The sequence below is a fragment of the Zonotrichia albicollis genome, chromosome 37 (genome assembly GCF_047830755.1).
Source record: "Zonotrichia albicollis isolate bZonAlb1 chromosome 37, bZonAlb1.hap1, whole genome shotgun sequence".
Lineage (NCBI taxonomy): Eukaryota > Metazoa > Chordata > Aves > Passeriformes > Passerellidae > Zonotrichia > Zonotrichia albicollis.
This window is the reverse complement of record NC_133855.1, coordinates 1,786,614-1,812,461: the sequence shown is the minus strand read 5'-3', so window position 1 is coordinate 1,812,461 and position 25,848 is coordinate 1,786,614. Positions and strand designations below refer to the sequence as shown.

Here is a 25,848-nt window from a genome sequence, read left to right as displayed (position 1 = left end):
CAAGTCTGGCTGGTTTGGCCTCCCAGGGGCCACTGGACCTGTCCAGCGGATCTTGCAATGCTGAGGGCTGCCTCTCATCAGCCCCTGGAGAACATGGGCTCTGTGCTTTCCTTCCCATGGAAAAGAACTGTCTCTCTCTCCAGGTGTCCACGGTCAAAATTGATACTCCCCCAAAAAATTCCCTATATGCACATGGTGTCTCAGACAAAAGCTGCCAGGACAGAGAGCTCTGGCCGGCCTTGGCCTACGCTGGTCACCTCTCATCTCAAGGAAGGCCTGAGGAAAGTATTTGAACAGGTTTGGCTACTGGAACATCAATGAGTCACTCCTCCTCTGAAAAAGTCAGATGCTCTTCTGATCGTATGTGTCTGTTTTTCCTCATTTTGTATTATGCATGAAATATTATTTTCAGCTACATATTACTATTCTTCTCCCGCTACCAGTGTTATCTGACACAAAACACCTACTCTACATATGGATCCAGGTCACCTGTACAAGCAAACACAAGAAGGAATGCAGCAGGATTTGTGTCTGCTCCCATCTGTCCCATCTCCTCTGGAGCTGGAGGTGCAGCCCCAGCACTTGGCAGGGCTCAAGGGCTCACAAGCTCAGCTCCCACCCAGAGAACTTGCAGACCCTGGGCTGCTCTTCTTGGCCGCTGCACGCTCAGCCAGGCTGAGATGGACACTGATGGTTTCTGGGCCAGGCTCTCTGAGCCCAGCCCAGCTCCCTGCAAGCTCTGCCAGCTGCCCTGAGCTCTGGGCAGCACCAAGGGCCTCTCCCCAGCCCAGCCCAGCCCAGCCGGCTCTGGCCCCACAGCTCTGCTCAGGCCAGGCTGCTCTGGGCACTGCCCCACGGCCTCAGCCCCTGGCAAGGGCACAGCAGCAGCTGCAGCTGCCACAGGACTCAGCCCCAGCATGGGGGAAGGTGCCTGGCCAAGGGAAAGGAGGCTCCCTGGGTGCCCTGCTCTCCACTGCAGGGCCCTGGGGCAGCAAGGGGCCATTGTGACACTGCAGGGCCAAGTGGAATGAAGAGGATCACAGTGACATTGTGTACTGAAGGCACCATAGAACCAAGGCCCCATTGTGACACTCTGGGTCCTCGTGGAACCATGGAGGCCACTGTGACACTGCAGGGCCTTGTTGAACTGAGGGGCCATTGTGACACTACAGAAGCAAGGAGACCTTGGTGAGACCCTGGGGCCCAGTGGAACCAAGGGGCCATTTTGGCACTGCAGGGACTTGAGGAGCTAAGGGAACAATTGTTACAGTCTGGTGCCCCCATGGAACCAAGGGTCACCTGTGACACTGCAGGATTGTGATAAACGAATCGACCAAATTTGAGAACTGTATAATAATCTTTATTATTATGCAAACAAGAATAAGCAAGATTCAGCGCTGGGCGGCCAGGAGACTTCGCTCTCTTAGGCGAGCGCCTCCCCCCTTTAAAGTTCGCTTTTTATTGTCCTTTTTCTCCGGATTCCTGGATGACATGGTCTCTTTTCTGTGCATGTTCCTCCAGTTGCTAAAGGGTCTTTTTTCTGCCTTCTGGTGGTTGTGGGATGAAGGCCCCAAGTCTTCCTCTTTGGCCGCTTTCCTTATAAGGCATATCTATAAGTCTAATTTTTTCCAAGCTCAGCATTCTTGCAAGGTTAGTAATTGTTACCATATGTGTTTCAGAAAGTCTCCTATATCTATGGGGTGGAATTTTTGCAGAGCAAGCAATTCTATAAGGTTAGTAATTATTACCAGATGTAGCTGTATCTGGTTACCAGAGGGGGGGTTTGTAACCCAAGCAACCCCTTAAAAGTTTCCCATACGGCCCTATGGGTACCCTACTTAAACAAGAGCTATTTAGCTATTGTTTTATAATTTAAATAATCATCTAGATATTAATGAACAAATATATTGTTACTTTTTACAGGATCTTGTGTAAGCAGGGGTCCATTGTGACACTGCACCACCAGGGAATCCATTGGGGCACTCTGGGGCCTCATGGAGCCAAGGGACCACTGTGACACTGTGTGACCTTGTGGGACCATGGAGGCCATTGTGACACTGCAGGAACTCCTGCAATGATGGGGCCATTGTGACACTGCAGGGCCCGTGGAACCAAGGGGTCAGTGTTGTTCTGGAGAGACTCATGGAATGAAGGAAACATGTTTGACACCATGGTGGCCCTTGGGACCAAGAGGCCATTGTGACACTGTGGGACCAGGGAGAGCATTGCTGCACTGAGAGACCTCATGGAACCAAGGGACATTGTGACACTGCAGGGCCCAAGGATGCAAGGGACTTTGTGACACTAAGCAGTCTCTTGAAAACATGGAAACCCTTGTGACACTCTAGGGCCTCATGGAACTGTGGTGACCAAGTTGGCTGCAAGTGTTGTTCTGCTGGAGGGTAGGAGAGCTCTCGGCAGAGGGACCTGGACAGGCTGGATCCAGGGCCCAAATCCAACAAGGTGAGGTTGAACAAGACCAAGTGCTGGGTCCTGCACTTTGGCCACAACAACCCCTGCAGTGCTACAGGCTGGGGACAGAGTGGCTGGACAGCGGCCAGGCAGAAAGGGACCTGGGGGCGCTGATGGACAGCAGGCTGGACATGAGCCAGCAGTGTGCCCAGGTGGGCAAGAAGGCCAATGGCTCCTGGCCTGGATCAGGAATGATGTGGCCAGCAGGAGCAGAGCTTCTGTGCCAGCCCTGAGCTGCCCCCAGCTCTGCACACAGACATTGCGGCTGCAGCTCCAGAGAAGGGAAAAAAAGTGAAATCTCTAAGGAAAACTCTGCTGGGTGGTCCTTTAGTTCCTTTAAAACCACTGAAAGCACAGCTCTTCATTGACACAGTTTAGGGCTGTACTGAATGTGGAGAGAAACAAAATAAAAAATGGGATAATGACTTTTCTTTCTGGACAATATTAAAAAAAAAACAAAACAAAGGAATGAAAAGAATAAACCAACCTCAAAATCCAACAAGAAGTATCAAAGATGACTTTTATTACAAGTGATTGGCAGAAACTGGCCAGCAGTTTAATGTTCCTGAAACCATCCAGTCATCATTTTGCACACTACAGCCTTGAGCTCCTGGTTCCTCAGGCTGTAGATGAGGGGGTTCAGGGCTGGAGGCACCACCGAGTACAGAATTGACAGGGCGAGATCCAAGGATGGGGAGGAGATGGAGGAGGGCTTCAAGTATGCAAAACTGGAAGTGCTGACAAACAGGGAGACCACGACCAGGTGAGGGAGGCAGGTGGAAAAGGCTTTGTGCCGTCCCTGCTCAGAGGGGATCCTCAGCACAGCCCTGAAAATCTGCACATAGGAGAAAACAATGAACAAAAAACAACCAAATGATAAACAGACATTGACCACAATAATTCCATGTTCCCTGAGTTTGGAGTGTGAGCAGGAGAGTTTGAGGAGCTGTGGGATTTCACAGAAGAACTGGCCCAGGGCATTGCCATGGCACAGGGGCAGGGAAAATGTATTGGCTGTGTGCAGCAGAGCATTGAGAAAGGCACTGGCCCAGGCAGCTGCTGCCATGTGGGCACAAGCTCTGCTACCCAGGAGGGTCCCGTAGTGCAGGGGTTTGCAGATGGACACGTAGCGGTCGTAGCACATGATGGTCAGGAGGGAAAACTCTGTCCCAATGAAGAAGACAAGCATAAATAGCTGAGCAGCACATCCTTTGTAGGAGATGTCCCTGGTGTCCCAGAGGGAATTGTGCATGGCTTTCGGGACAGTGGTGCAGATGGAGCCCAGGTCGCTGAGGGCCAGGTTGAGCAGGAAGAAGAACATGGGCGTGTGCAGGTGGTGGCCGCAGGCTACGGCGCTGATGATGAGGCCGTTGCCCAGGAGGGCAGCCAGGGAGATGCCCAGCAAGAGGCAGAAGTGCAGGAGCTGCAGCTGCCGCGTGTCTGCCAATGCCAGCAGGAGGAAGTGCCTGATGGAGCTGCTGTTGGACATTTGCTGCCTTAGGAAATGATTTTCTGCTGAGGAGGAAAAGGCAGGACAGAGCTGGGCTCAACACAGAGCAATATATATTGCATATCCTACAGCAATTCAACATTCAGGGTCTCTCTTTTTGGAACCACTTCTCTGCATTCTCCTCACCTGGGACCTGGGTTTTTCAGGCATTGAGACCAGGGGCTCCCAAACAGGCTCCAGAGGATTCCTTCTTTTTGTTCAGTGAGAGGCAACTGAGAAGGCTGGGTGATCATCAATTAAATGGACTCCTGAAACACCAGAATGCTTTTCAGTCCTGCTGTTTGCAATTTGCCCATCTGAAGAACTGAGCTGAGGAAATTCCTTGTATTTTTTCATCCAGCTGCACCTGCCACAATTAGGAGTGGTTGTGGGTGTCTGAAATCCCTGACATTTCTAAAGCACTGCAGGTGCAATCGTGTGGGTGTGAGAGGCACAGGGATGGGCTCTCAGTGCAGGGACAAGAGAGCAGCTCTGCCCATCAGGGCTGTTCTCAGCTGCCCCTTGCTGGCAGCTTGGAGCTGCAGGAGAGGCACCCAGAGGAGCTCCCCTAGAGAGAAACAGGGCAGTGCTGAGGGCAGAGGGCTCTGGGTGAGAGCAGATGGACAGAGCCCTCGCCTCCTCCCAGGGTGCCTCATGAGGATCTCAGCTCTCTCCTGCCAGGCTGGTGCACAGAGGGATCATTGCAGTGCCCAGGTGCAGCTGCCAGCAGCATTTCCCTGGCCCTGCCACTGAGCTGTCTCCTCCATGGGGATCCCAGGCAGCCCAGAGCGAGCACGGGAGAGCTGTGCCCTTCTGGAGGGCACCCTGCAGCCCTGCAGGACACCCAGGGAATGAGCTGAACGGCCCTGAGGGCACCGGGGCACTCTACTCCCACAGACACATCTCCACAGCAGGATCCAAAGGGTCCCTGCCTGGACGGGCACCTGCCAGCCCCAAACACTTTCTCTGCCTCAGAAACCCAATGGTGGCAACAAGGACAGCACAGGCACCTGGAGATGGCAGAGAAATGTCACAATGCTCCTGCCAGGGGACAACAGGGACACAGAGACTGATGGAAATCAGGGGCTTGTCCTTCCTTCCCTGGGCTCTGGCTTCTGCAGGGGCTCTGCACAGCCGAGCCCCCGTGGGATGAGGGCAGGGACTCTGCTTAGGATGGGAAAGGAGCCCAGGGAGGAGCTGCTGGGGGAAGGTTCCTGAGCCACAGGGACAGCAGGGAGGTGCCACATCCCCCTGGCCAGCATTTGTGGCAGCAGCTCCCTGTCCCTCCCTGCCCGTGTCTCTGCTGAGTGGGGCTGTTGCTGCCAGCAGCGTCTCCCTGTGCCCAACTCTGCTCCCTGCCAGGGCTCACAGAGCCCATCCCCACCCCACGGCCCCGGGGCAGCTCTGCCTGTGCAGGGACCCGTCCTGTGCCTCCGAGGGGGCAGCAGGGAAGCCCCGCTCAGGACCTTGTTCTGCTCCACACCAGGACATCCCGGAGAGCCACCCTGACAGGTCCTGTCAGTGCTGGCATTGTCAGAGACACTTCCAGGAACTCACCTGCATTGCCTTGCAGCCAGAGACTCACCGTGTCCAGGGGCTGTGCAGATTTCTCCCCTGATGGGGTCTCTCCTGTCTGCCCACCCCACCCCGTTAACCTCTTTGTCACTTGTGCTGCCTGCCCTTGCTGCCTGCAGGTACTGCCCTGTCTGCCCTAGGGCCGCCTCCTCTGCAGAGGAGGAACTGGATGAAGGCTTGCAAAAGATCATGGAAACTGTGGGATGTGCCAGCCTTAGGAGAAGCCTCCAGGAATGGAAGTTTAACTTGCCTAGAGGCAGAGAATTATTCATTCAAATCCTGTGAAGATTCGTCCCCTAGCGAGAGGTCAGTTACCCTCCCAGCCCAGGCCGCCTCTGCTCTCTCTGTGCCTCTGTGCTGTGCCCGGGTGGCTGCAGGCAGAGCCCCAGCCCTGCTGGGCTGTGCACAGGAGCTGCTCCTGGCCAGAGCTGTCTCTCTGCAGCTCTGCTGCCCTTGCCAGGAGCTGCCTCTGTGCCAGGAGCCCGGCCCAGCTCAGCAGCACAGACAGAGAACAAGGACTTCTCTTGTGGGTTGGGTGCTGAATCCCTGAACATCAGTCTCTGAGAGGGAGTTGAAGAAATCACTTAAGAATTCGAAGTCAATATCCCTCTCCAAAGTTTCTTGAAGTTTTAATGGGTCCCACTGAGGGACAGGACTGAGAAACTGTCCCCAGGTTCCAGTTAGAGCAGAACACTGGAGGCAGTGATGACAGCTGGGGACAAACAAGGCAAAGGTGTCTCTGGTGCTGAGCAAAGCTGGATGTGTTTGAGGAATGCAAACGGCCAAGGCCTAAGCCCCAGCCCCTGGCCAGGCAGATCCTGTCGCTCCCTCCCTGAGCCAGGAGCCAGGAGCCAGGAGCAGGAGACAGGTGACCCTTGCAGGCCTGGGGCCTCATTGCCTCCTTGTCCCTGCTCAGCAGCCTGGCAGGGGCCGCCCCATGCTCCTGCCCTTGCCATTGCACATCCCCACATGCCAGTGCCCATCCCGGCAAGAGCCCTGAGCAAGGAGGGAGGGACAGCATCTGCCTGGCCAGGGGCTGGGGCTCAGGCCTTGGCCCTTGGCATTCCTCAAACACATCCAGCTTTGCTCAGCACCAGAGCCACCTTGGCCTTGTTTGTCCCCAGCTGTCATCACTGCCTCCAGGGTTCTGCTCTAACTGGAACCTGGGGACACTTTCTCAGTCGTGTCCCTCAGTGGAACCCATTAAAACTTCAAGAAAATTCAGAGTTTCAATTAAATTTTGAGTGCTGGAGAAGTTTTTTGAACATACTCTCAGGGACTGAGTGTGATGTAAACAACATCAAAGCCCCAGAGAATCAATAAAGTTTTCCTGGTTCAGTTATGGAGAAAGATTTCAAGAAATCAATATTGTAAGAAATACACATTCCTATTTTAAAAGATGTATTTTATTTTATTTCTCTTTAGAGCAGAGGTGATTGCAGCACTCTGTGATTGATATTTACCCAGGGTCTCTCCTCAGCAGCTCTAGCTTGCTCACAGAAGCTGTGCCTTGAGCTCTGACCCATTGTGGACAACCTTGCTCCACATTGCCCAGCCCCATCCTGTCTGTCCTCACTCCCCTGGGCCCTGCTGTGCTTGCAGAGCTGGCTGCACTCAGCCTAAGAGGGGTTTTCCCTTTTTGGGGTTTTTTGAATCAATTTGAAACGCCTGAGTTTCCCCACTGCAAACAGACACACTGCTCAGGTGTGTGCCAGCCCCAGGTGCCACCAAAGCCACTGCAGAGCTGCCCTGGGCCAGCTGTGAGGGTGGATCATCAGCCCAAGCTGCACTGGGCCACTGCAAGGGGCTGTGGCCATGGGCACTGCACTGACCCCACTGCTGGGTTTGGCTGCCACGGCCACCGAGAGAAATTAAACTGTCCTTGGAAACACTGGGGATGACTGGGACATACTGGGGAACACTGGGAACGCTGTGGGAGACTCTAGGACATACTGGGAGTGACACTGGGGGGGACTGGGACATAGTGGGGACTCTGGGGACATTGCAGAGAAAACTGGGGACACTTGGGCATGCTATGGATGACATTGGGAGGAACTGGGAACGACTGGGAATGAACTCACATGTATTGTGATGGACTGCGCTGTACTGGGAGAAACTGGAGGGGCACTGGGGTTGTACTGGGATGTACAGGGTATGAACTTGTCTGTACTGGGTGGGACTGGAGTAGGGTGAATGGGCTGTTCCCGCCTCCACCGCATCCCATTTGCCGATACTGCCGCCTATCAGCTCCCGCAGCCAATCAGCGCCAGGGATCCGGGACTAGGGGCGGTGCCTACATGGGCGGATCATTTTCTTTTTGCATACAACTCCCGGCATGCCCCGCGGCACGATTGAGTCCCTTAGCAGCCGGGACTACAACGCCCGTCATGCCCCGCGCTCCACAGAACACTGGCATTCGCCACCCCTTTGTCCCTTAAGTTTCCCCCAGACCCACCAGGATCCCTCAGTGCCCCCTCAGTGCCCATTCGGGACCCCCCAAACCGTCCCCAAATCCCCTGAATGCTCTCACCCCCACAGATGCCCAGTACAGCCACTTCTGGGAATTCATCTCCTCTCATCCCCCGCGGCCCCAGAGCCCCTCAGAACACAGTCCCGCGCCTAAAACTCCTGCCGTGCCCCGCGCCCTAAACAGGCCGGGTAGAGCTGCCTGAGCTCCCCCGAAGGGCTCCGGAAGTATTTAAGTTGTCTCGAGGGCTTGACGTCGCGGCTCGGACGCAAAAGTGTTCCCCAACAGCCGTCCCGGACCCCCAAAAATCGTGTTCGAGCCACTTCCGGGACTACAGCTCCCATCATGCTCCGCGGCGCACATCCAGCGCTTCCCTAGCCGGGACTTCATCTCCCGTCATGCCCCACGCCCCACCGAGAGCCATTGCAGCTGCGCCCAGAACTCCCGTGTTGCTCCGCGGCCCCGTTAAACTGCATGATACCCGCGCCTTCAACTCCCATCATCCCCCGCGCCCCAGAGAGCCCCGTTCGAGCCCCCCAAGGGCGCGGCCGGACCCCGAAGGGCCCCAAATTCCCCTCCCTGAACTCCAAGGGCTCCCGTGGACCTCCAAGTTCTGCCCCGGATCCCGAACTGTCCCTCAGAATCCCTGAGCGCCCCTCCAAGTGCCCACCCGGCTCCCCCAAGTGACCTCCAGACCCTCAAGTTCGCTCTGAATTCCCTCCCCAGACCCAAAACTGCCCCAAATGTGCCCCAGAAATGTCTTCAGGGATCTCAAAGTGGCCCCTTTGACCCTGTGTGAGAAAATAAGACAAAAGATGACAAGTATGTTAAATTATTTGAATAAAGAAGGAGAAATCAATAGGTGATAGTTGTCAATTAATGAAGGGAATTTTGTTACTTAGAACGAATGAGGAGTAATATTTTTGGTTGGGAAAAATGCATTGATTTTTCATATTACTTTAGAAAGTGGGTATTGAAAATATTGAATACTAATATTATAAATAAGATAAATATTTGTATAATTTTAGTAATTATTATATTCTGATTTTTCAAGTGAAATGCAGATTTTTTTTAAATGTTTTGGGATGTCAGTCCCAGGTGCATGATGTCAGACATGGTGAGGCTGGGGGTGAGGAGCAGCTTGGCCAAACAGGCTCAGCCTGCAAGGGGCTCATTCCTCTCCCTGCCCAGACCTCCTAAGGAGACATTCAACATCCAGATCACTTGGGGAATGCTTCTATCCCCTCTTCTCTGAAATGTAAAGAGAAATTTATTCTCTTGACTAAAACCGTAATTCCTGATGTGCACTTTGGAATCTCCCTCCTGAAGAGAGCTCCAAACTGACTCCAATCCCTGCACAAGCCCTGGAGACCCACAGACAATGGAAGGGAGACAAAGAGCTCCTGAGGGCTTTCTGTATTTTAATCAGCCCCACGCTGGATTTGGGGCTGGCTCCAGGAGCCTCAGGCTCGCAGAGAAGGATGGAGAAGCTGCTCAAGGAGTCAGCAGCAAAACTCCAAGTGCCTTGGATCATGGCTGGGCCCCAGGGAGGGCAGGGAGTGCCAAAGGCTGCCCGGGGCCTGATGAGAGCAGATCCTTGAGGGCAGGATTGCAGGGAGCCCAAGGCTCTGAGCAGGGAGCTGCAATGCTGAGCAAGGCCTGGCAGAGCTGGGTTTTCTCTCCTTTCAAGAGTCTCTGGGTGGGCACTGTTGGTTTCAGGTCCATGGTCCCTGTGCTGCTCTTGGCCTGCTCTGGTTGGGGTGACAAAGGCAAAAAGCTCTGACCATGCTCCTGATGTTGTCTTATGTTTCCTCTGGTTAGAGGTGTTATTTTAATTCTTCATTTGCATGGTGGCTTGTTGTTCTAGAGGTTTTTGTTAGGTCATTCTTTTCTTCCTGGTCTTATGGGATTGTCATATTTGGTTATTGGGTGAAATAATCCTCTTCTTTATGGTGTCGGGTGGTTCGCCATCTTAGATGAGAGTGGAAGTGATAGTAAAAGTTTTAAAATCATAATATTCAGGAATTAGAAAGAAGCTAGACTCAGTGGGGCCCTGGAAAAATGTTTAAAATGGACTCTGAAAATGTTAGGCTTTGTGTTTGCCAGATCATGTGAAATTGCATTTACTTAAGCAGTATATGATAAATGATATAATTGTTAGATGTGATGATTGTTTAGTAATTAAATATAATTATTGTATAATCATAAGGAGAATCATGAGGAACTATGTTAGAAGTTTGAGGGGGGGTCACGAGGAGCCCATGCTTGGCTGAAATCTATGTATACAATAGAACAATATAATTATAATAATTAACATGAAAGTTATATAACAATAGAATATAAAAACATGTTCATCCTGAACCCATGTCGCAGGCAGATTTGGGTTTGTACCCCTGACACCCAGAGCTCTTCAATAACAGCACCTGCATAGAATCATTCTCGTGATTATGTGCTTCTGAACACTGACAGGAGCAGTGGGGGGAACACCTGACAGTGAGGGCATTTACATAATTATAAATACTTTAACTGGCATTGGAACTTGGCATAACTATTAAACATTCAACAAACAATCCATGACTAACATTGGAACTTTATATTAACTCCTTTAACAATGAACTTTATATCAACTCCTTTAACAATCGATTCTCCACAATTTCCCCCTCTAATTGTTCAATTGGGCTCAAGCCTGCATCAATTAGCAATTACTTCTTCTTGAAAGTACAATTTTTAATACTGGTTGTAAATTTGCTTGGCATCTTCACGTTCTTGATCATTCATTATCATGATTACCTTTACTTCTTTTGTATTAAGCTCTTTTGGTATCATTACACTTGCTTGTACAGCAGATGTTAACAACTCGGATTATACAGGAGAGCATGTAAGGTAGGAGGATCAAACCAGCAATTTCACATAAGATGAAAAAGTGGGTTTTTTCCCACCAGTTTCCTTTTAATGACCAGAAATTGTCCCACCAGCTGGTATCGAATGGTGTGGTAGGGGTCCACACTTGTGTTCCAACATAGACTAACTTCCAGATTTCCTTTGAGATATTTTTAATGACTTCATTACAGTCATCTATTTCTAAGCAGCACTCAGAGGAGTTAAATTTTCCACATGTGCTTCCTTCATGGGCTAGTAAATAATCTACTGCTAGTCTGATTTTATACACCACAGTTCTAGTCTGGGATAGTTGGTCATTTATGTGGTCTAAAGCCAGAGAGGCTCGGTTCGATACCATCTCGAGTACTGCTTGTAATCTCAGAATCCAATTTAACCCCCTATAAATTGGGGTCCAGTGTCTCCAGGACCTATCTTGCGCCGGTCCATAAAAGCAAATTATTTCCTGGGGAGTCCATACTGTGTTTTTCCGTGTCTGGGTTCCTCCAATTTCAGTTAAGTTTCTTTTTGGTCAGCTAGATCTGTTCAAATCATCATATACTGGGACCCCTTGGTTCGATCCAGACTCTTTTGGGAGTAAGAAAAATGATGGTTTAATAATTCCCATAGTACAAGTGCTGCTCCACTCCCCGGGTAATTCAGTGTAAGCCACATTCCCACATATCCAAACCAGGTTTTCTGGAGCTTTCCAAGAAGCATCACTGAGAGTCACTTGAAATTCCCAGTACTTGGATATTTCTCTCACTCCCCAGAATGAGTTTCTTCCTTTTCCAGTACACTCATGGAATTTAGATCCTTCTTGGTAGATACACCCCATTTCTTTCTTCCCAATGGACCAGTATTTTTTGGGCTCTCTAGGAATCTGTCTAGCTACTGGATGGTTTACTTTTAAATATCTTTTACAGGACATATCTCCTACTGGGGTTTTATACATTTTCCCTTTCCTAGATATACACTACTCTTCTCCAATTATTTTAGATGTTAATTCCCACCATTCTTCTCCTCTTTGTCTAATAGCTGGTACTTTTTGTCTTGTTTGTGTCCTTTTTAAGATATCTATTGGTCTTAAGCTGATCCCTTCTCAAGGCCAGACTTTGGCCATTTGTGTATTTCCACAGATCCAGCAATTAGTTACATTCAACTCTTTACTGATCTTTTCCACTAAATCTATAAACAAGTTTTCCCACGAGATGTTTCTAGGTCTTCTTTCTCAATTTATTGATGTTGTTACTTCTTTCTCTTTCATTAAGTCTGCTGTGCCTTTTTGATTGGACTTATGTTCAAAGCAAAGCCAAGCATCTCCTATGGGACACTCCCCAGGCAGTCCTTGCTGGTAAGTGGCTATATTTTGTGAAATCCAGTAAGTCTTCCCTTCCCCTTGACAGGTTGCTAACAGAGAGAGGTTGGCACAGTTTAAGTTTAAATTTGTATGTACTTGTATTAAAGAACTTGTTTCTTCCCCTCTGTAAAGGGGGTAGTAACATTTAGCACATGGGCTCTTCTGACTTCCCAGTGTGTTTTTAACAAGTTCGATCAGTAAGAGCATTCCCAGGATTCTGATATGAGGCATTCCCCTAAACTCTAAAACTACTGAGCTGCACCCAGTAATTGGAGTGGCTGTTTTTAGGCGGACTGTAGACTCACCCAGCCTTGCCTCCTGGTTATGCTTTTCTCTGACAGAAGAGCTCATTGGTTTTAGTGGAGAGTTTTTTATTCTCTCAGTGTCAACACATTTGACTTTTCTTTGCTGTTGCCTTCTCAAGGTGTGGTGACCTGGTTCTTAGTCTGGCACGGTGGCCCAAACCCCAGGGTCACTCGGTCCATATGCTCCTGACACAAACGTGGTGGAAAGCAAATGGCATTTATTGAGGGGTCACACGGGTTTTTATAGCTTGGGCAGTCAGTGCCAAGCCAGAAACTGCAATGGGGAGTGGGGCCAGAGAGGAAAGGGCAAACAGGGATGGGCTGATTCAGGGGAGGAGGAAGGGATGGGCAATGGGAAGAAATCTAGATCAGGAAAAAGGCAAAGGAAAAAGCCAAGAAAATGCTTGGGGCAGTTTGGGGGTGGCTGCCAGGCAGTCCTGGCTCTGAGTAACAGTGACTGCAGTGGGACAGGAAACTCCCAGCTCATGGGAACAAACTTTCTGGCTGACTGCAGAGGCCATGACAAACCTGAGTGGTTTCCCTGGTGTCCCCCAGCCCTTGCTGGCTCCAGGGGCTGATGGCATTTGTGCTCCCTCAGGTTCATGTCCCCACAGCAACAGCATGGGGGTGCTCCCCCTGCTCTGTGCAATGCAAACAGGGGCTGCTGAGCCAGTGCTGCCGTGTCTGTGCCTGCAAGGATGGGGCACCTGTGTGAGCTGGGGGAGAGGCCAGGGCTGCAGAGGGGGGATGTTGTTGGCAGCTCCATCAGGACGCTCTGGGATGCTGCCCTGGGCTGTGCAGCGCACTGGGGATGGATCAGCCCCTGCTCTGCTGCTCCTTCCCGTCTGCCCCAGGGCCCTTGCAGAGCCCCAGCCATGCTGTTTGCCCCCAGCCTGCCCACGGCCAGCCTGGGGCTGCTCACGGGGCTTTTCTGTGCTAAGCATTGGCCTGGGTGTGTTCTTGAGAGAGCCTGGGCAAGGAGCCTGGAGCCCCCAGGCCCTGGGCTGAGGCGTCAGCGCTGCCCCAGCAGTGCCCATGGCCTGTCCCTGCTGCAGCCCCGGCACTGCCACCCCCAGGGCTGTGCCCGGCTCCGAGAGCACTCAGGCCCTGCAGCAACACCAGGGCCATCAGGGCAGCGGGGCAGGGCCACAGCAGCAGTACTGGCAACACCAAGTGCTGCTGCTGCTGGGCACAGCTGCTGTGCCAGCCCTGATCTGCCCCCAGCTCTGCACACAGACATTGCTGCTGCAGCTCCAGAGAACCCAACAAAAGGGGCGTCTCTGGTGAAAACTCTGTTGGCAGATCCTTTAGCTCCTTTAGTCACCAAGAGCTCAGCTCTGCTTTGGTACAGTCAGTGAGGCACAGCAAATGTGGAGGGAAAATAAATGAAATGAGGCACTACCAATGGCATTTCTTTATGGAAATTATTAAAAAATGAAGCAAAGGATAGAAGAGAACATAGCAACCACAAAACCAACAAGAACTATCAAGGATGACTTTTATTACATGTGACTTCAAGAAATATGCAACCAGTTTAATGCTTCTGAAACCATCCAGTCATCAGTCTCCACACTGCAGCCTTGAGCTCCTGGTTCCTCAGGTTGTAGATGAGGGGGTTCAGGGCTGGAGGCACCACTGAGTACAGAACTGACAGGGCCAGATCCAGGGATGGGGAGGAGATGGAGGGGGGCTTCAGGTAGGAAAATGTGCCAGTGCTGAGGAACAGGGAGACCACGGCCAGGTGAGGGAGGCAGGTGGAAAAGGCTTTGTGCCGTCCCTGCTCAGAGGGGATCCTCAGCACAGCCCTGAAGATCTGCACATAGGAGAAAACAATGAACACAAAACAGCCAAAAGCTAAAGAGGCAGCAAGCAATGAAATCCAAATTTTTCTGAAAGTGGAGTGTGAGCAGGAGAGCTTGAGGATCTGGGGCACCTCACATAAGAACTGGCCCAGGGCATTGCCATGGCACAGGGGCAGGGAAAATGTATTGGCTGTGTGCAGCAGAGCATTGAGAAAACCACTGGCCCAGGCAGCTGCTGCCATGTGGGCACAAACTCTGCTGCCCAGGAGGGTCCCGTAGTGCAGGGGTTTGCAGATGGACACGTAGCGGTCGTAGCACATGACGGTCAGGAGGGAAAACTCTGCTGAGATGAAGAACAGAAAGAAAAAGAGCTGTGCAGCACATCCTTCATAGGAGATGTCCCTGGTGTGCCAGAGGGAATTGTGCATGGCTTTGGGGACAGTGGTGCAGATGGAGCCCAGGTCACTGAGGGCCAGGTTGAGCAGGAAGAAGAACATGGGCGTGTGCAGGTGGTGGCCGCAGGCTACGGCGCTGATGATGAGGCCGTTGCCGAGGAGGGCAGCCAGGGAGGTGCCCAGCAAGAGGCAGAAGTGCAGGAGCTGCAGCTGCCGTGTGTCTGCCAATGCCAGCAGGAGGAAGTGCCTGATGGAGCTGCTGTTGGACATTTGTTGTGTCTGCACATTTCAACATACAGAAGGAGGAAAGACAGGGCAATGGAGGGGAAATTTCTCAAATCAAAAAACAAAACTCTTTGTCATAGCCCCTTTCTTTCCACCAAAGACCTCCCCCTTGTGTATGTCTAAGAGATCTTCCTTCACCATTGTTGCTGGAGCTGTGATTGCTGCTGGCCAATGCTGTGTGAAGAGCTGGACCTTGGCATGCAGGACACCTGGGAGTCAGCCCTTAGCCCCAGTCAGTGCAGGGGAGCAGTGAGGGCAGGGGCCAGTCCTGGTGTTTTGACTTGGATAAAGAAGGTTCAGCTAAGGCAGAGGAGCTGCCTGGGTGAAGGGATGGCGATAACAGAAGGAAGAATGAGAGATTCTGCTGCACCTGGGTTAAACAGAGAGTCCAGGGAGGCAGGAGGATTGTCTGAGGCTTAGTGCAGACTGAGGAGAGCTGCTCTATCCCTCTCCGGTTCCAGCTGCCCTGCACTTGCACCTTTCTGAAATCCACTCCAGTGTTACCCTGGACAGTCAGGAGACACTGCTGAGAGCAGAGGGATCCCTGGCACACAAAGGGGCTCCTGCCTTTCCCAGAGTCAGGAGAGTGGGCTTATTGCCAACCTCCCAGGCTGCCCTGCCCAGAGCTGCCCGGGCACAGGGAGCTGGGACACCCCATTGCTGTGCTCAGCCTGCACAGGAGGAGCCCAAGGGCTGGGCATGGCCCTGCAGCTGGAACTGCCATTGCAGAGAGCCCCTCAGCAATGCCAGCAGCACCTGGGCAAGGCAAGGAGAGAGAGGGTGAGCCGGGCCTGAGGAAAAACTTTTCCCTGGCCAGCCCTGCCCAGCCCCTGCCAGGCAGCAGCAGGGCAGGACAGTGGCCCTCAGGCCCTGGTCAGCAGGGAATGGGCACATGGCCGCAGAGATGCCCTTCATCTCTGGGGCTGCTCTGCCAGCCCAGGAGGGACTGAGGGCCCCAAGCCCCTGGGCTGAGGGCTGTGCTGGCTGCGAGGGGACACAAGAGCTGTGCTGCTCAGGGCAGTGTCTGCCCTGCAGGGCAGGCTCGGCAGGTGCCACATCTGCCCTGCAGCAGGACTTCCCTCAGCACTGCCTCCCTCCCTGCCTGCCCAAGGCTCTGCTGCTGGAGCTGTCCCAGCCCCAGCTGCTCCTGTGGCCCCGGGCTCCGTCCCTGCCAGAGCTGCCAGAGCCCAGCCCAGCCCCTGGGCCAGCTCTGCCCTTCAGCTGCTGGGCCCTGCAGGGATGAAAGAACAGCTCCCCCAGCCTGGGCACCATGGAAAGGTGATGCTGCATGAATCTGGAGGCTGGGTAGGTGCAGGCAATTGCTGAGGTGCCCAGGAATCCTCAGGGTGATGGTATAGGAGTCTCAGCCCCTCCTCTGCCCTGCACAGCTGAGTTTCCATTACCACCAAGCTGAGCCAGGGAACAGTGGGAGCAGAGATTCAGGGAAGCAGAGACCCAAGCAGGAAACTCCTGCCCTGAATGAGCTCATGACAAGTCCCTTCAGAAGGGGAACCCTGCACTGCATGACATCCTCCTCCTCCTCCTCCTCCTCCTCCTGCTCCTGTGCCACAGCGAAACTGGGAGGCTCCTCCTGACGAATCCCCCAGGCTGTGGGGTGTGCTGGCTTCAGAAGATCCCTCCAGGAGCACAGGGGACATTGCCCTGCACCCACACACTCACCATGCACAGGGCTGTGAAGAGGTTTCCCCAGGTGAAGTCTCAGCTCAATGTCTTCCCAATCCTGATTGCCTTCAGCCTGTCTCTGCCTGGCTCCTGTCCCCTCAGTACCTGCAGGCAGAGCTCTCAGCCCTGCTGGGCTAGGAGAGGAGCTGGCCCTGGGAAGAGCTGTTCCTTTAAAGCTCAGCAGCACAGACACAGCACAAGGACTTTAATGAGCCTCTCAGGGATTTGGGGTTGTTTACATCACACTGAGTCCCTGAGAGAGTGCTCAAAACACTTCTCAATAACTCAAAGTTAAAATGAAACTCTGAAGTTTCTTGAAATTCTAATGAGTCCCACAGATGGACACAAATGAGAAAGTGTCCCCAGGTTCCAGTTGGAGTAGAACACTGGAGGTAGTGATGACAGCTGGGGACAAACAAGGCAAAGGTGTCTCTGGTGCTGAGCAAAGCTGGATGTGTTTGAGGAATGCAAAGGGCCAAGGCCTGAGCCCCAGCCCCTGGCCAGGCAGATGCTGTCCCTCCCTCCTTGCTCAGGGCTCTTGCCGGGATGGGCACTGGCATGTGGGGATGTGCAATGGCAAGGGCAGGAGCATGGGGCAGCCCCTGCCAGGCTGATGGGCAGGGACAAGGAGGCAATGAGGCCCCAGGCCTGCAAGGGTCACTTGTCTCCTGCTGCTGCCTCAGGCCCAGGCCCAGCAGCCATGGCCAAAGTGCTGCCCAGGTTGGCTCTGGCAGGGCTGCTTGCAGCTGCTGCACATGCCTGTGCCCTGTGCAGCCCAGGCTGTGCTACCGTGTCCCTGCCCTGAACCTTTTATATATGAGAAGCTTGACTAGGCCAATATTCAAGCAGCAATGAATTTATTATTTAATATGGTAAAGTATGAGTAATACAGCGCTGGGTACACTGGGGGATGTTTTCCCTCAAACTGCACACCGATAGTTGAAGGTTACAGGTATTTATAAGGGCACACATAAGCTTTCTCAGCAGTTTCTCCTTCCAATTTTTACTCATCAGTAGATTCTATTCCCAATTTTTATGTCACAATTCTATACACTATTTTGATTTAGTTTCTCTCAGGATGTATCCCAAAAGGAGTACCCCCAGATGGTGGTGGTCCAGTTTCCGAAAGAAAAAAGATGAATCCCATCTGGTGGAGTCCAGCTCCCCAGATGTGGGTCCAGCTTTTAATTGCAGACACTATAAATCTTATAATAGTGATTTCCAGCTTTCCTTGGTTTAAACTATAATCTTTGAGTTGATGTTCATCTTCCTTTCTCAAGGTTCTTTTCTCTGCTTTATTAAGTTGTGAAATAAGCATATTTCCTTTTTATATATTCCAAAGCTATAGTTTCAAGGATATGAACAATAGTCTAAAATTATACTTCAAAAGGTTATTATTGCAGAACTTTTTAAGGCTTAACTACAAGCAAAGAGCAACATCCTTCATGCTTTAATTCAAATGCTCCTCAATCAACCAAGGTTATTGGAAACAAAAGATGGGTTCAAAGGCCTTCTTCCATGCTTTATTTCCTCAGTTATTATTAAAATTCGCAACTGTCCCATTGCTGGTCTCCGTATTGCAATCACAAATACACACATTGCCTGTATGTACCTGACACGAAACACAGCTTTGTATCTCACAGTCCTCTCCCTACTTGTATAAATTTTCATTTATCTTAGTCTTTTGTGTCTGGGCTTCAAATCTGGCCAAAACTTTGGAAGCTTTTCCCTTTTTGTCTCCTTTCCTTAATCTCATTATTTTGGATATCTTAGCTATTTTCTCAAGTTGGCCAACCTCTCCTGTAGCCAATTCCAGGTCTACCACAGCAATCTGCATGCTTTGTATAACTGAGTGGATTAGTCAGATAAAACATGGAATAAGGCAAGGTAGAAACAATAACCCAGCTAATGAACACAATATCATGAACCCTACTTTCTTCCACCAAGTTCCCCCTCCAAGCATCTGGTCCCACCATGAGGCTTGAAGGATGGAATTCCATTTTTGGACTGGGACATGAGCCAGCCTTTTGATCTCTGCTGCTAAACCTCTGATGATTTCTCCATAATCATTAATCTCAATGCGGCACTCGGACTCATTGAATTTTCCACACACTCCCCCTTCTTCGGCCAGCAAATAGTCCAGTGCTGTTCTTTTCTGATACAAAAGCCCGCACCTGAGTGTACTGCCAGCTTAACAAGTCCAGGGCCTTCGAGGAGTTATTTGAGACTATTTCTACCACTGTCTGTAGTCTAATCAATCGGTTCAGTAGGTAAATAGAGGTCATATATCCCCAGCTTCCATCTTGAGCCCAAGTGGCTGGCCCATGATAATCTATTATTCTTTCTGCTAGCCACTCTTCTTCTCCCCATTTTTGGTCCCCTCCTGCCCTTGGAAACTCAAGTTTCAATTCTCTTTTTTCCCTGTTAAGGTTTTCATATAAGGGTGCTCCTAACAGGTTACTCTTGGACTTTGGTAGTCCAAAGAAGGAGGGTTGTATAATCCCTAATGTACAGGATCCTTTCCATCTACAGGGCAGTTCACTGTAAGCTTTTTGCCCACAAATCCAATATATACTATTTGAGGCTTTCTATGGTCATTTACAGCTTCAGGTTTTTCCCAGTAAATTTTAGGGTCTCCAGGGATTGGTAAGGGTTAGCTACAGGACTTTTATGCCAGCCCAACTTTATCTGGTTGTTCCATTTGCAATTTTTCTCCTTATTTAGGCTCCAGTATACAGCAGGAGGTGTTGGCTGCCAAGTTCTAGTGTTATTGTTTGAATTTACTGCTAAAGTAGATGTGCAGGGAGTATACCCTACCACTTCAGTATATTTTCTCCCCTCCTGCTGATGCAAACGGTTCCAATTATTTGGTGATTTAAAATCCATCCTTCAGGCCATTTCAATCTTTTGGAAATTTGAGTATGGTTCTATTTTAGAAATTGCTCTGGTGCTGGACTCTCACCTCTCCATGGCCATTTTTCAGCTGATTTCTATCCCCCACAAATCCAACAATTGGATAACTCCAATTCTGTGGGAATTTCTTGCATTAGATCTACAAAAAGGTTTCTATTTGAAGTCAGAAAACCTCAATCAATATACTGTTCTAACTGTTTGTGTTGTTGACTTAATTTATTTAGCTTTTCTTGTTCTACTCTTTTCTTTTTTGCTTCTGATTCTTGATTTTGTAGTTTTTGAGTAATTTGTTTCATTCTACTCTCTTGATCTCTTCCTTCTCTGTCCCTTGCTAAAAAAATGAATTTGGTTTATCCCAGACAAATTAATTCATCATCATCCTTGAGAAAGCTGGTGAACACGGGCCCATCCTTGGGAGAAACCTTCAGTCTGTGTTTTAAATTTTCCCCAACCCAGTATAATTTGCCACCCATAGTGCACATTTTTAATTGGTTATGGTCAGAGCACTCTTCACTAACATGGGAATGTGCCATGAACACTGATTCCATTTTCCCCCCGATCCAGACAGTGTGATTGCATTTGTCACAGACAGCCGGAGCAATAGGCTCTGATCCTGCAGCTCATGGATTATGTGGAGTTCAGGAGTGAGGCTATTAAGGCCCATTGCCTGGGATGCAATGATCAATACAGTGAAAATAATCCTCAGAGGGTTTAACTCTCTACCTCTCTCAAGGCCCCTTGGGTTGCATCCAAGGGCCGAGATGTAGATCTTCTCTGTAGCAGAGTTTATACCTTGGGATTTAGTCACTGATATCTTTCGTTTCATTTTTGCCTTTCGCCTCATGAGCCTTCAGATCTCTATTTATTGTGGTTGTGGCCTGATTCTTTTTAATTTAGGCCAATTGGCCCCTAATTTCGGGGGATGTGTGACTACAATAGGGTTGGTGTATGTGCCTCCCCCTCTTCCAGCGATACTTGGCTTTCTGCCACTCTTTTGCTTTAATTTAATATTTGTCAGGTATCCAATTGCCCTTGTCACACTCTGTTTTATCTAATTTGGCCTTTGGTACTTCCTGGAAATCAATTCCTGCTCTTGTTCCGTGTACCCAAGTTCTCCACCAATCTTTATCACCTGTTTTAATATATCCTTTCCTTACTGCAGCCCTCAATGTTCTATCAGTTTCTATTTCTATTTATTTTGTACAATTACAGCAGAGAGCATTAGGGATCTGTCGCTTTGGTAGGTTTGTGTACCAATATTCTTCACACTCTATACACTTAAAACAACCCCATGGATAACACAGTTTGGAGCAGTACATTCTATCTCTCGTGAGTATAACTGGTTCTGCAGCTTAAGGCAGGAGCGTTTTCGTAACATACATCAGTCTCTTTGTAACTTGATTTTCAGTTCTCCGGGGGTAGATGCAATTCTCCACTGGGATTCAGCAGGCGTCTCTGTCGGTGGTTCCATCTCTGTGTGTGGTTCTGCTGGTCCTTTGAACCACGACACGTGGGTCCAGCCTTTTTCCGCAGTTCGGACAGCTGTATCAGTGGTCAGCAGAGTTAAATATGGACCTTCCCACCTAGGAGACAAACTTTCTTCATTCCAGCTTTTAATCAGCACCCAGTCACACGGTTTTATTTTTTGTGTGCTAAATGCGAGGAGGTCTGATTGGGCAATTACCCCTTTTCCCCTTAGTTCTAGCACATGTTGTCCCATCTTCTTGATGTATTTTTGAATAGTCATATCGGCTATGACTACTGATGTTTGGGGTACTTCCTGGGAATAGAGCATTCCATAAAGCATCTCATATGCAGAAAGTCCCGTATATGCATTTGGAAGCGTCCTTATATTAAGTAATCCTAAAGGTAAACATTTTACCCATGACATTTGGGTCTCAATCATCAATTTTGTTAATTGCTGTTTTATAGTTTGGTTCATTCTTTCCACCCTCCCAGAGCTATGGGGGTGCCAAGGGGTGTGATATTCCCAGGAAATACCCATGGCTTGTGTTACTCCTTTTATGATGCTGGAAGTAAAGTGGGAGCCCTGATCAGAATCAATGGCCCTGATAACCCCAAATCGGGGAATAATTTATTCCAACAATATTTTAACTACAAACTGCGCTGTGGCTGAGGCAGCCAGGTAGGCCTCCACCCAATGAGTTAGTTGATCTACTAACACTAAAAAGTATTTCCATCTGCCCACCCTTGTTAATTCAGTATAATTTCCCTGAACCCTTTCAAATGGTCGGTAGGCTGTTTTTCTACTGCCGGTTGAAGCTTGTCTCATTACCTTTTTGCTGACTTTTTGACAAGTCAAGCACCCCTGTTTTATTTATTTTCCTACCTCAAAAATTCCAATACATCCATAATATTTTAAAAAATGATCACATAAGGGTCTTTTTCCGCAATTAGAATGTTGGTGTACCTGGCTTAGAATCTTTCTAGCATAAGCTTTAGGTAAAATCTCTCTCCCATCTGGTAGTACTCATTTTCATTACTAAGATCTTTCTTAGCTTCTAATCTTTTTATAGCTTCCTCCTCTTGAGTACTATAGCTTTTTGGCAGCTCCTCTTGAATTTCTGCTATAGTGTTCAGCTGGATAGTCTCTTTTAATTTACAAGCTGCCTCCTTTGTAGCTTGGTCAGCTGTGTTGTTTCCTCTCACTAAGCAGCTTGACCCTCGTTGATGACCTCTTACATGTACTACTGCTATTCTCCTATGTCGCTATAGGACACGAAAAAACACAAGCACACCACTGCTCTTAAGGTGAAGGAAAAAAGGGAAGTTTGTATTCTGACTCTAATATTTATGGTTTTACAAAAGTGACGGCGGATTGGAGGGTGACAGTGACACCTCTCCAATGACGCTGGTCAAACTAACAGTCTGTCAACTCTCTCTTCTTCTAAAAAAGAATGTAAAACAATGAGTTATTTGCAGAAAGTGTGTGAGAAAGTTCACTACAAGAATGTCAACATCAGAAGGCTTAGAAAATCTTAAAAAACTAAGGTGACACTCTTAGGTCTTTTCAGGGCTTCAAGCACTCTGATTATTAACTCCTGATGGATCACTTTCTTCCCTTGAGTGTTTATCAAACCTCTTTCCATCCAGATTTTTCCAAATGTGTGTACAATTCCAAAAGCATATTTTGAGTCTGTGTAAAAAGTCCCAACCTCATCTTTTAAAAATTCTAAATCTCAGTATAAATCAAATAATTCACAAGCTTGAGCTGACCAGCTAGAACTTATTTTTCCTCTTTCTTTGCAGACATATTTTCTCCTTCTACAATAATGTATCCTGAATTTCTTTTCCCTTCTATCACCCTTGACGAGTCATCGAAAAATTACTTTTCCCCACTAGAGCTCCATCTCACTTAAATCTGGTCTCACTTTTGTTTGTAATTCAATTAATTCCACACAGTTATGAGCAAGCTCTTCAGCTGGCTCCACACAGAGAAATTGAGCAGGGTTCTGATCCGGAGTGACTTTAAGTTGCAGGTCAGAGGAATGTATCAAGATAGCTTCATACTTTAGAATCCAGCTATCAGTGAGCCCCTTCTATGGTTTTTGATGCAATATGCTTCTAACATTGTGGGGGGTATATATTACAAAAGGAGCTCCAATTGTAACTTTCTTTGCTTCTCCTACCAGAAGAGCCATTGCTACTATAGCTTGTAAACATATTGGCCATCCCTGACTAACAGGATCCAGTAACTTTGAATAATACCCCACGGGCCTTTTGTCTCTTCCCAGTGCTGGGTAAGGACTCCATAAGCAGTTTGCTCAGCAGTATTTAGAAATAATTGAAAAGGTTTACCGAAGTTAGGTAGGCTGAGTACTGGGGCTTGAATTAGAGCATCTTTCAAACTCCTACATTGTTTTTCATCCTCCTGGTTCCATTTCACTGTATTGACTGTTAGTTTTTCACATAAAAATTTCACCTTTTGACTATATCTATCTATCCATTGTCTACAATATCCCAATAACCCTAAGAGTTGTCGTACTTCCCTTTTGGTATTAGGGGAAGGCAGACTCAGTACTCCCGATATTGTCTCAGGATCTAATTTCTTCATTCCTTTACTCAGGCAGCGGCCCAGATATTTCACTTCCTCTTCAGCAAATTGTAACTTAGCCCTTGAAACCTTTAGGCCTTTCTTTCCCAAGAAATTCAACAGACTGATTGTTGCTTCTCTCACTTGCTCCTGATTCTCTCCTGCAATTAATAGATCATCTACATATTGTACTAGTTTAGTTCCTTCTGGTCTTCCAAAATCTTGTAAAATTCTTTCTAAAGCCTGGCCGAAATATTGTGGGATTCTGTAAAGCCCTGTGGCAGTACTGCCCACCTTAATTGTTGTTTTCTTCCTGTAACTGGATCTTGCCACTCAAAGGCAAAATAGTCCCTGCTTCCCTCCTCTAAAGGACAGGACCAAAAGGCATCATTCAAATCCACTACACAATACCAGGTATAGTCAGAGGAAATCTGACTTAGTAATGCATACGGGTTACCTACTACAGAAACCTTGTGGCTGTTCGTTGACTGACAGCCCTTAGGTCTTGGACTAGCCGGTAGCCGCTGTCCCTTTTCTTCACCGGGATTATGGGGGTGTTGTGAGGTGACATACATTCTTCTAACTTGCCCTGCCCTGAGAGTTCTTCAATTACTGCCTTCAGCCCTCGCCTGCCATCTAGTGGAATAGGGTATTGTCTTACTCTTATAGGAAACTCAGGGTTTACAATGGCGATTTTTAAGGGCTCTATATCCAATTTACCAATCTCCCCAGGAGTGGACCAAACATCAGGACATATTTTACTCCTGTCCTGGTCCGTCAGTTTGTACAGCTGTACCGTTAGTTGATCATTTTGGGATTGAATACCAATTTTTAATGAAAGAATCAGGTCTCTTCCCAAAAGATTGCATTCTGCTTCTGAAACTAGTAATAGATCACTAATATCCACTTTTCCCTTTGATTCAGTTAGTACTTCTTCAGTAATAGTACTACTTAAAGGCCTCCCCTTTTGCTCCAATTACTTGAACTGTTTTCCCGCTGATTTTGCATCCTTTTTGTAATGTTTTCACTGTTGATCTTTCAGCACCCGTATCTACTAAAAAGGTGACTTCTTCACCTTGGGGACCTACTTTTAATTTTATCGAGACCGAGACCTCTTGCGATGGTCTGCGAATAGAGCCCCTGACACTGCTAATCTTCTACAAATAGTTTTTGATCTGCCTCCTGCTTCTTGCAAACCTAATCCAGCCCTCCTAGCACCTAATCCAGCACCCCTAGCACCCAATCCAGCACCCCTCACACCTAAACCAGCACCCCTCACACCTAAACCAGCACCCCTTGCACCACAAGGTTTTAGCATCCCCTGAAGATGCACCACTGTTCTGAACCGCTTTTACTGCAGCCACAAAAACATTAGCTTTAGCTTTCGCCTTTTCTTCATCTCTGCGGACATAAACTCTCTGTGCTTCCCTTAACAATTCTTGCAAACTACTCTCCTGCCAGCTGTCTAACTTTTCAAGTTTCCTTCTAATATCCTCCCACGACTTCGCCACAAACTGTGTTTTGATTAATGCTTCTCCCACTGCTGTATCAGGATCTAATCCCGAATACATTTGTATACTCTTCCTTATTCTTTCTAACCAATCTATGGGTGACTGATCTTTCCCCTGACATTCATCCAGGGCTTTGCTAATATTTTGCCCTCTGGGGACTGCTTCTCGAATTCCCTGAATATTCCTGAGATCCACCATATTCTGCCTATCCTGGTCATTGTTATGGTCCCATTTAGGGGCTGCCAGGGGCCATTTCATTTCTCCTAAAGGTCCCTGCTGGTGGTCTCTATCCCAAATTCTCATGCCAGCCTTTCTTATCAGCTGTCTCTCCTCTGCTGTAAATAAAATACTTAAAACTGACTGAATCTCCATCCAGGTGTAAATACTGGGTCCTAGAAACTGATCTAACCTTTCAGACACCCCCAGAAGATCTTCAAGTAACCTTCCCATTTCATTTTTAAAAGCCCTCACATCCCTGGTGTTCAGGGGTGCTGACACATACCCGATGACTGGTGTCCCTTGAGTACCTACTAATGGTACTTCATTCAATGGGTACAGCTGCCCTCCCTTCTCTTCTTTATTGCTGTCCCCACTGTTTTCTGCTCGTGCCCTTTCCTGGCTTCACGTTCTGTGTTCTGGGGGTGAATCAAGTACTGGGAG

The 25,848-nt window shown here is 49.0% G+C and overlaps 1 protein-coding gene across 3 annotated transcripts; it reads right to left on the bottom strand.

Annotated features, from left to right (window-relative positions):
• Positions 1-2,981: 2,981 nt before the first annotated feature.
• On the bottom strand, positions 2,982-8,325 carry LOC141726653 (olfactory receptor 14A16-like). 3 transcript variants are annotated; one of them, XM_074531610.1, is made up of 3 exons: positions 8,067-8,325; positions 4,109-4,230; positions 2,982-3,987 (listed from the first exon to the last, which is right to left on the bottom strand). In XM_074531610.1, exon 3 carries the CDS (start codon positions 3,959-3,961, stop codon positions 3,029-3,031), a length of 933 nt encoding a protein of 310 aa, XP_074387711.1. In that variant the 5' UTR covers positions 3,962-3,987; positions 4,109-4,230; positions 8,067-8,325; the 3' UTR covers positions 2,982-3,028. The 3 variants fall into 3 exon arrangements, 2 of the variants coding, with proteins under 2 accessions (XP_074387711.1, XP_074387712.1); XR_012577733.1 differs by having other exon boundaries at positions 3,175-3,307; XM_074531611.1 differs by having other exon boundaries at positions 2,982-4,328.
• Between the last annotated feature and the right edge of the window lie 17,523 nt (positions 8,326-25,848).

Bases quoted from the DNA above. Each gene is read 5' to 3' on its own strand.
- LOC141726653 (XM_074531611.1), bottom strand. From the start codon at position 3,961: ATGTCCAACAGCAGCTCCATCAGGCACTTCCTCCTGCTGGCATTGGCA.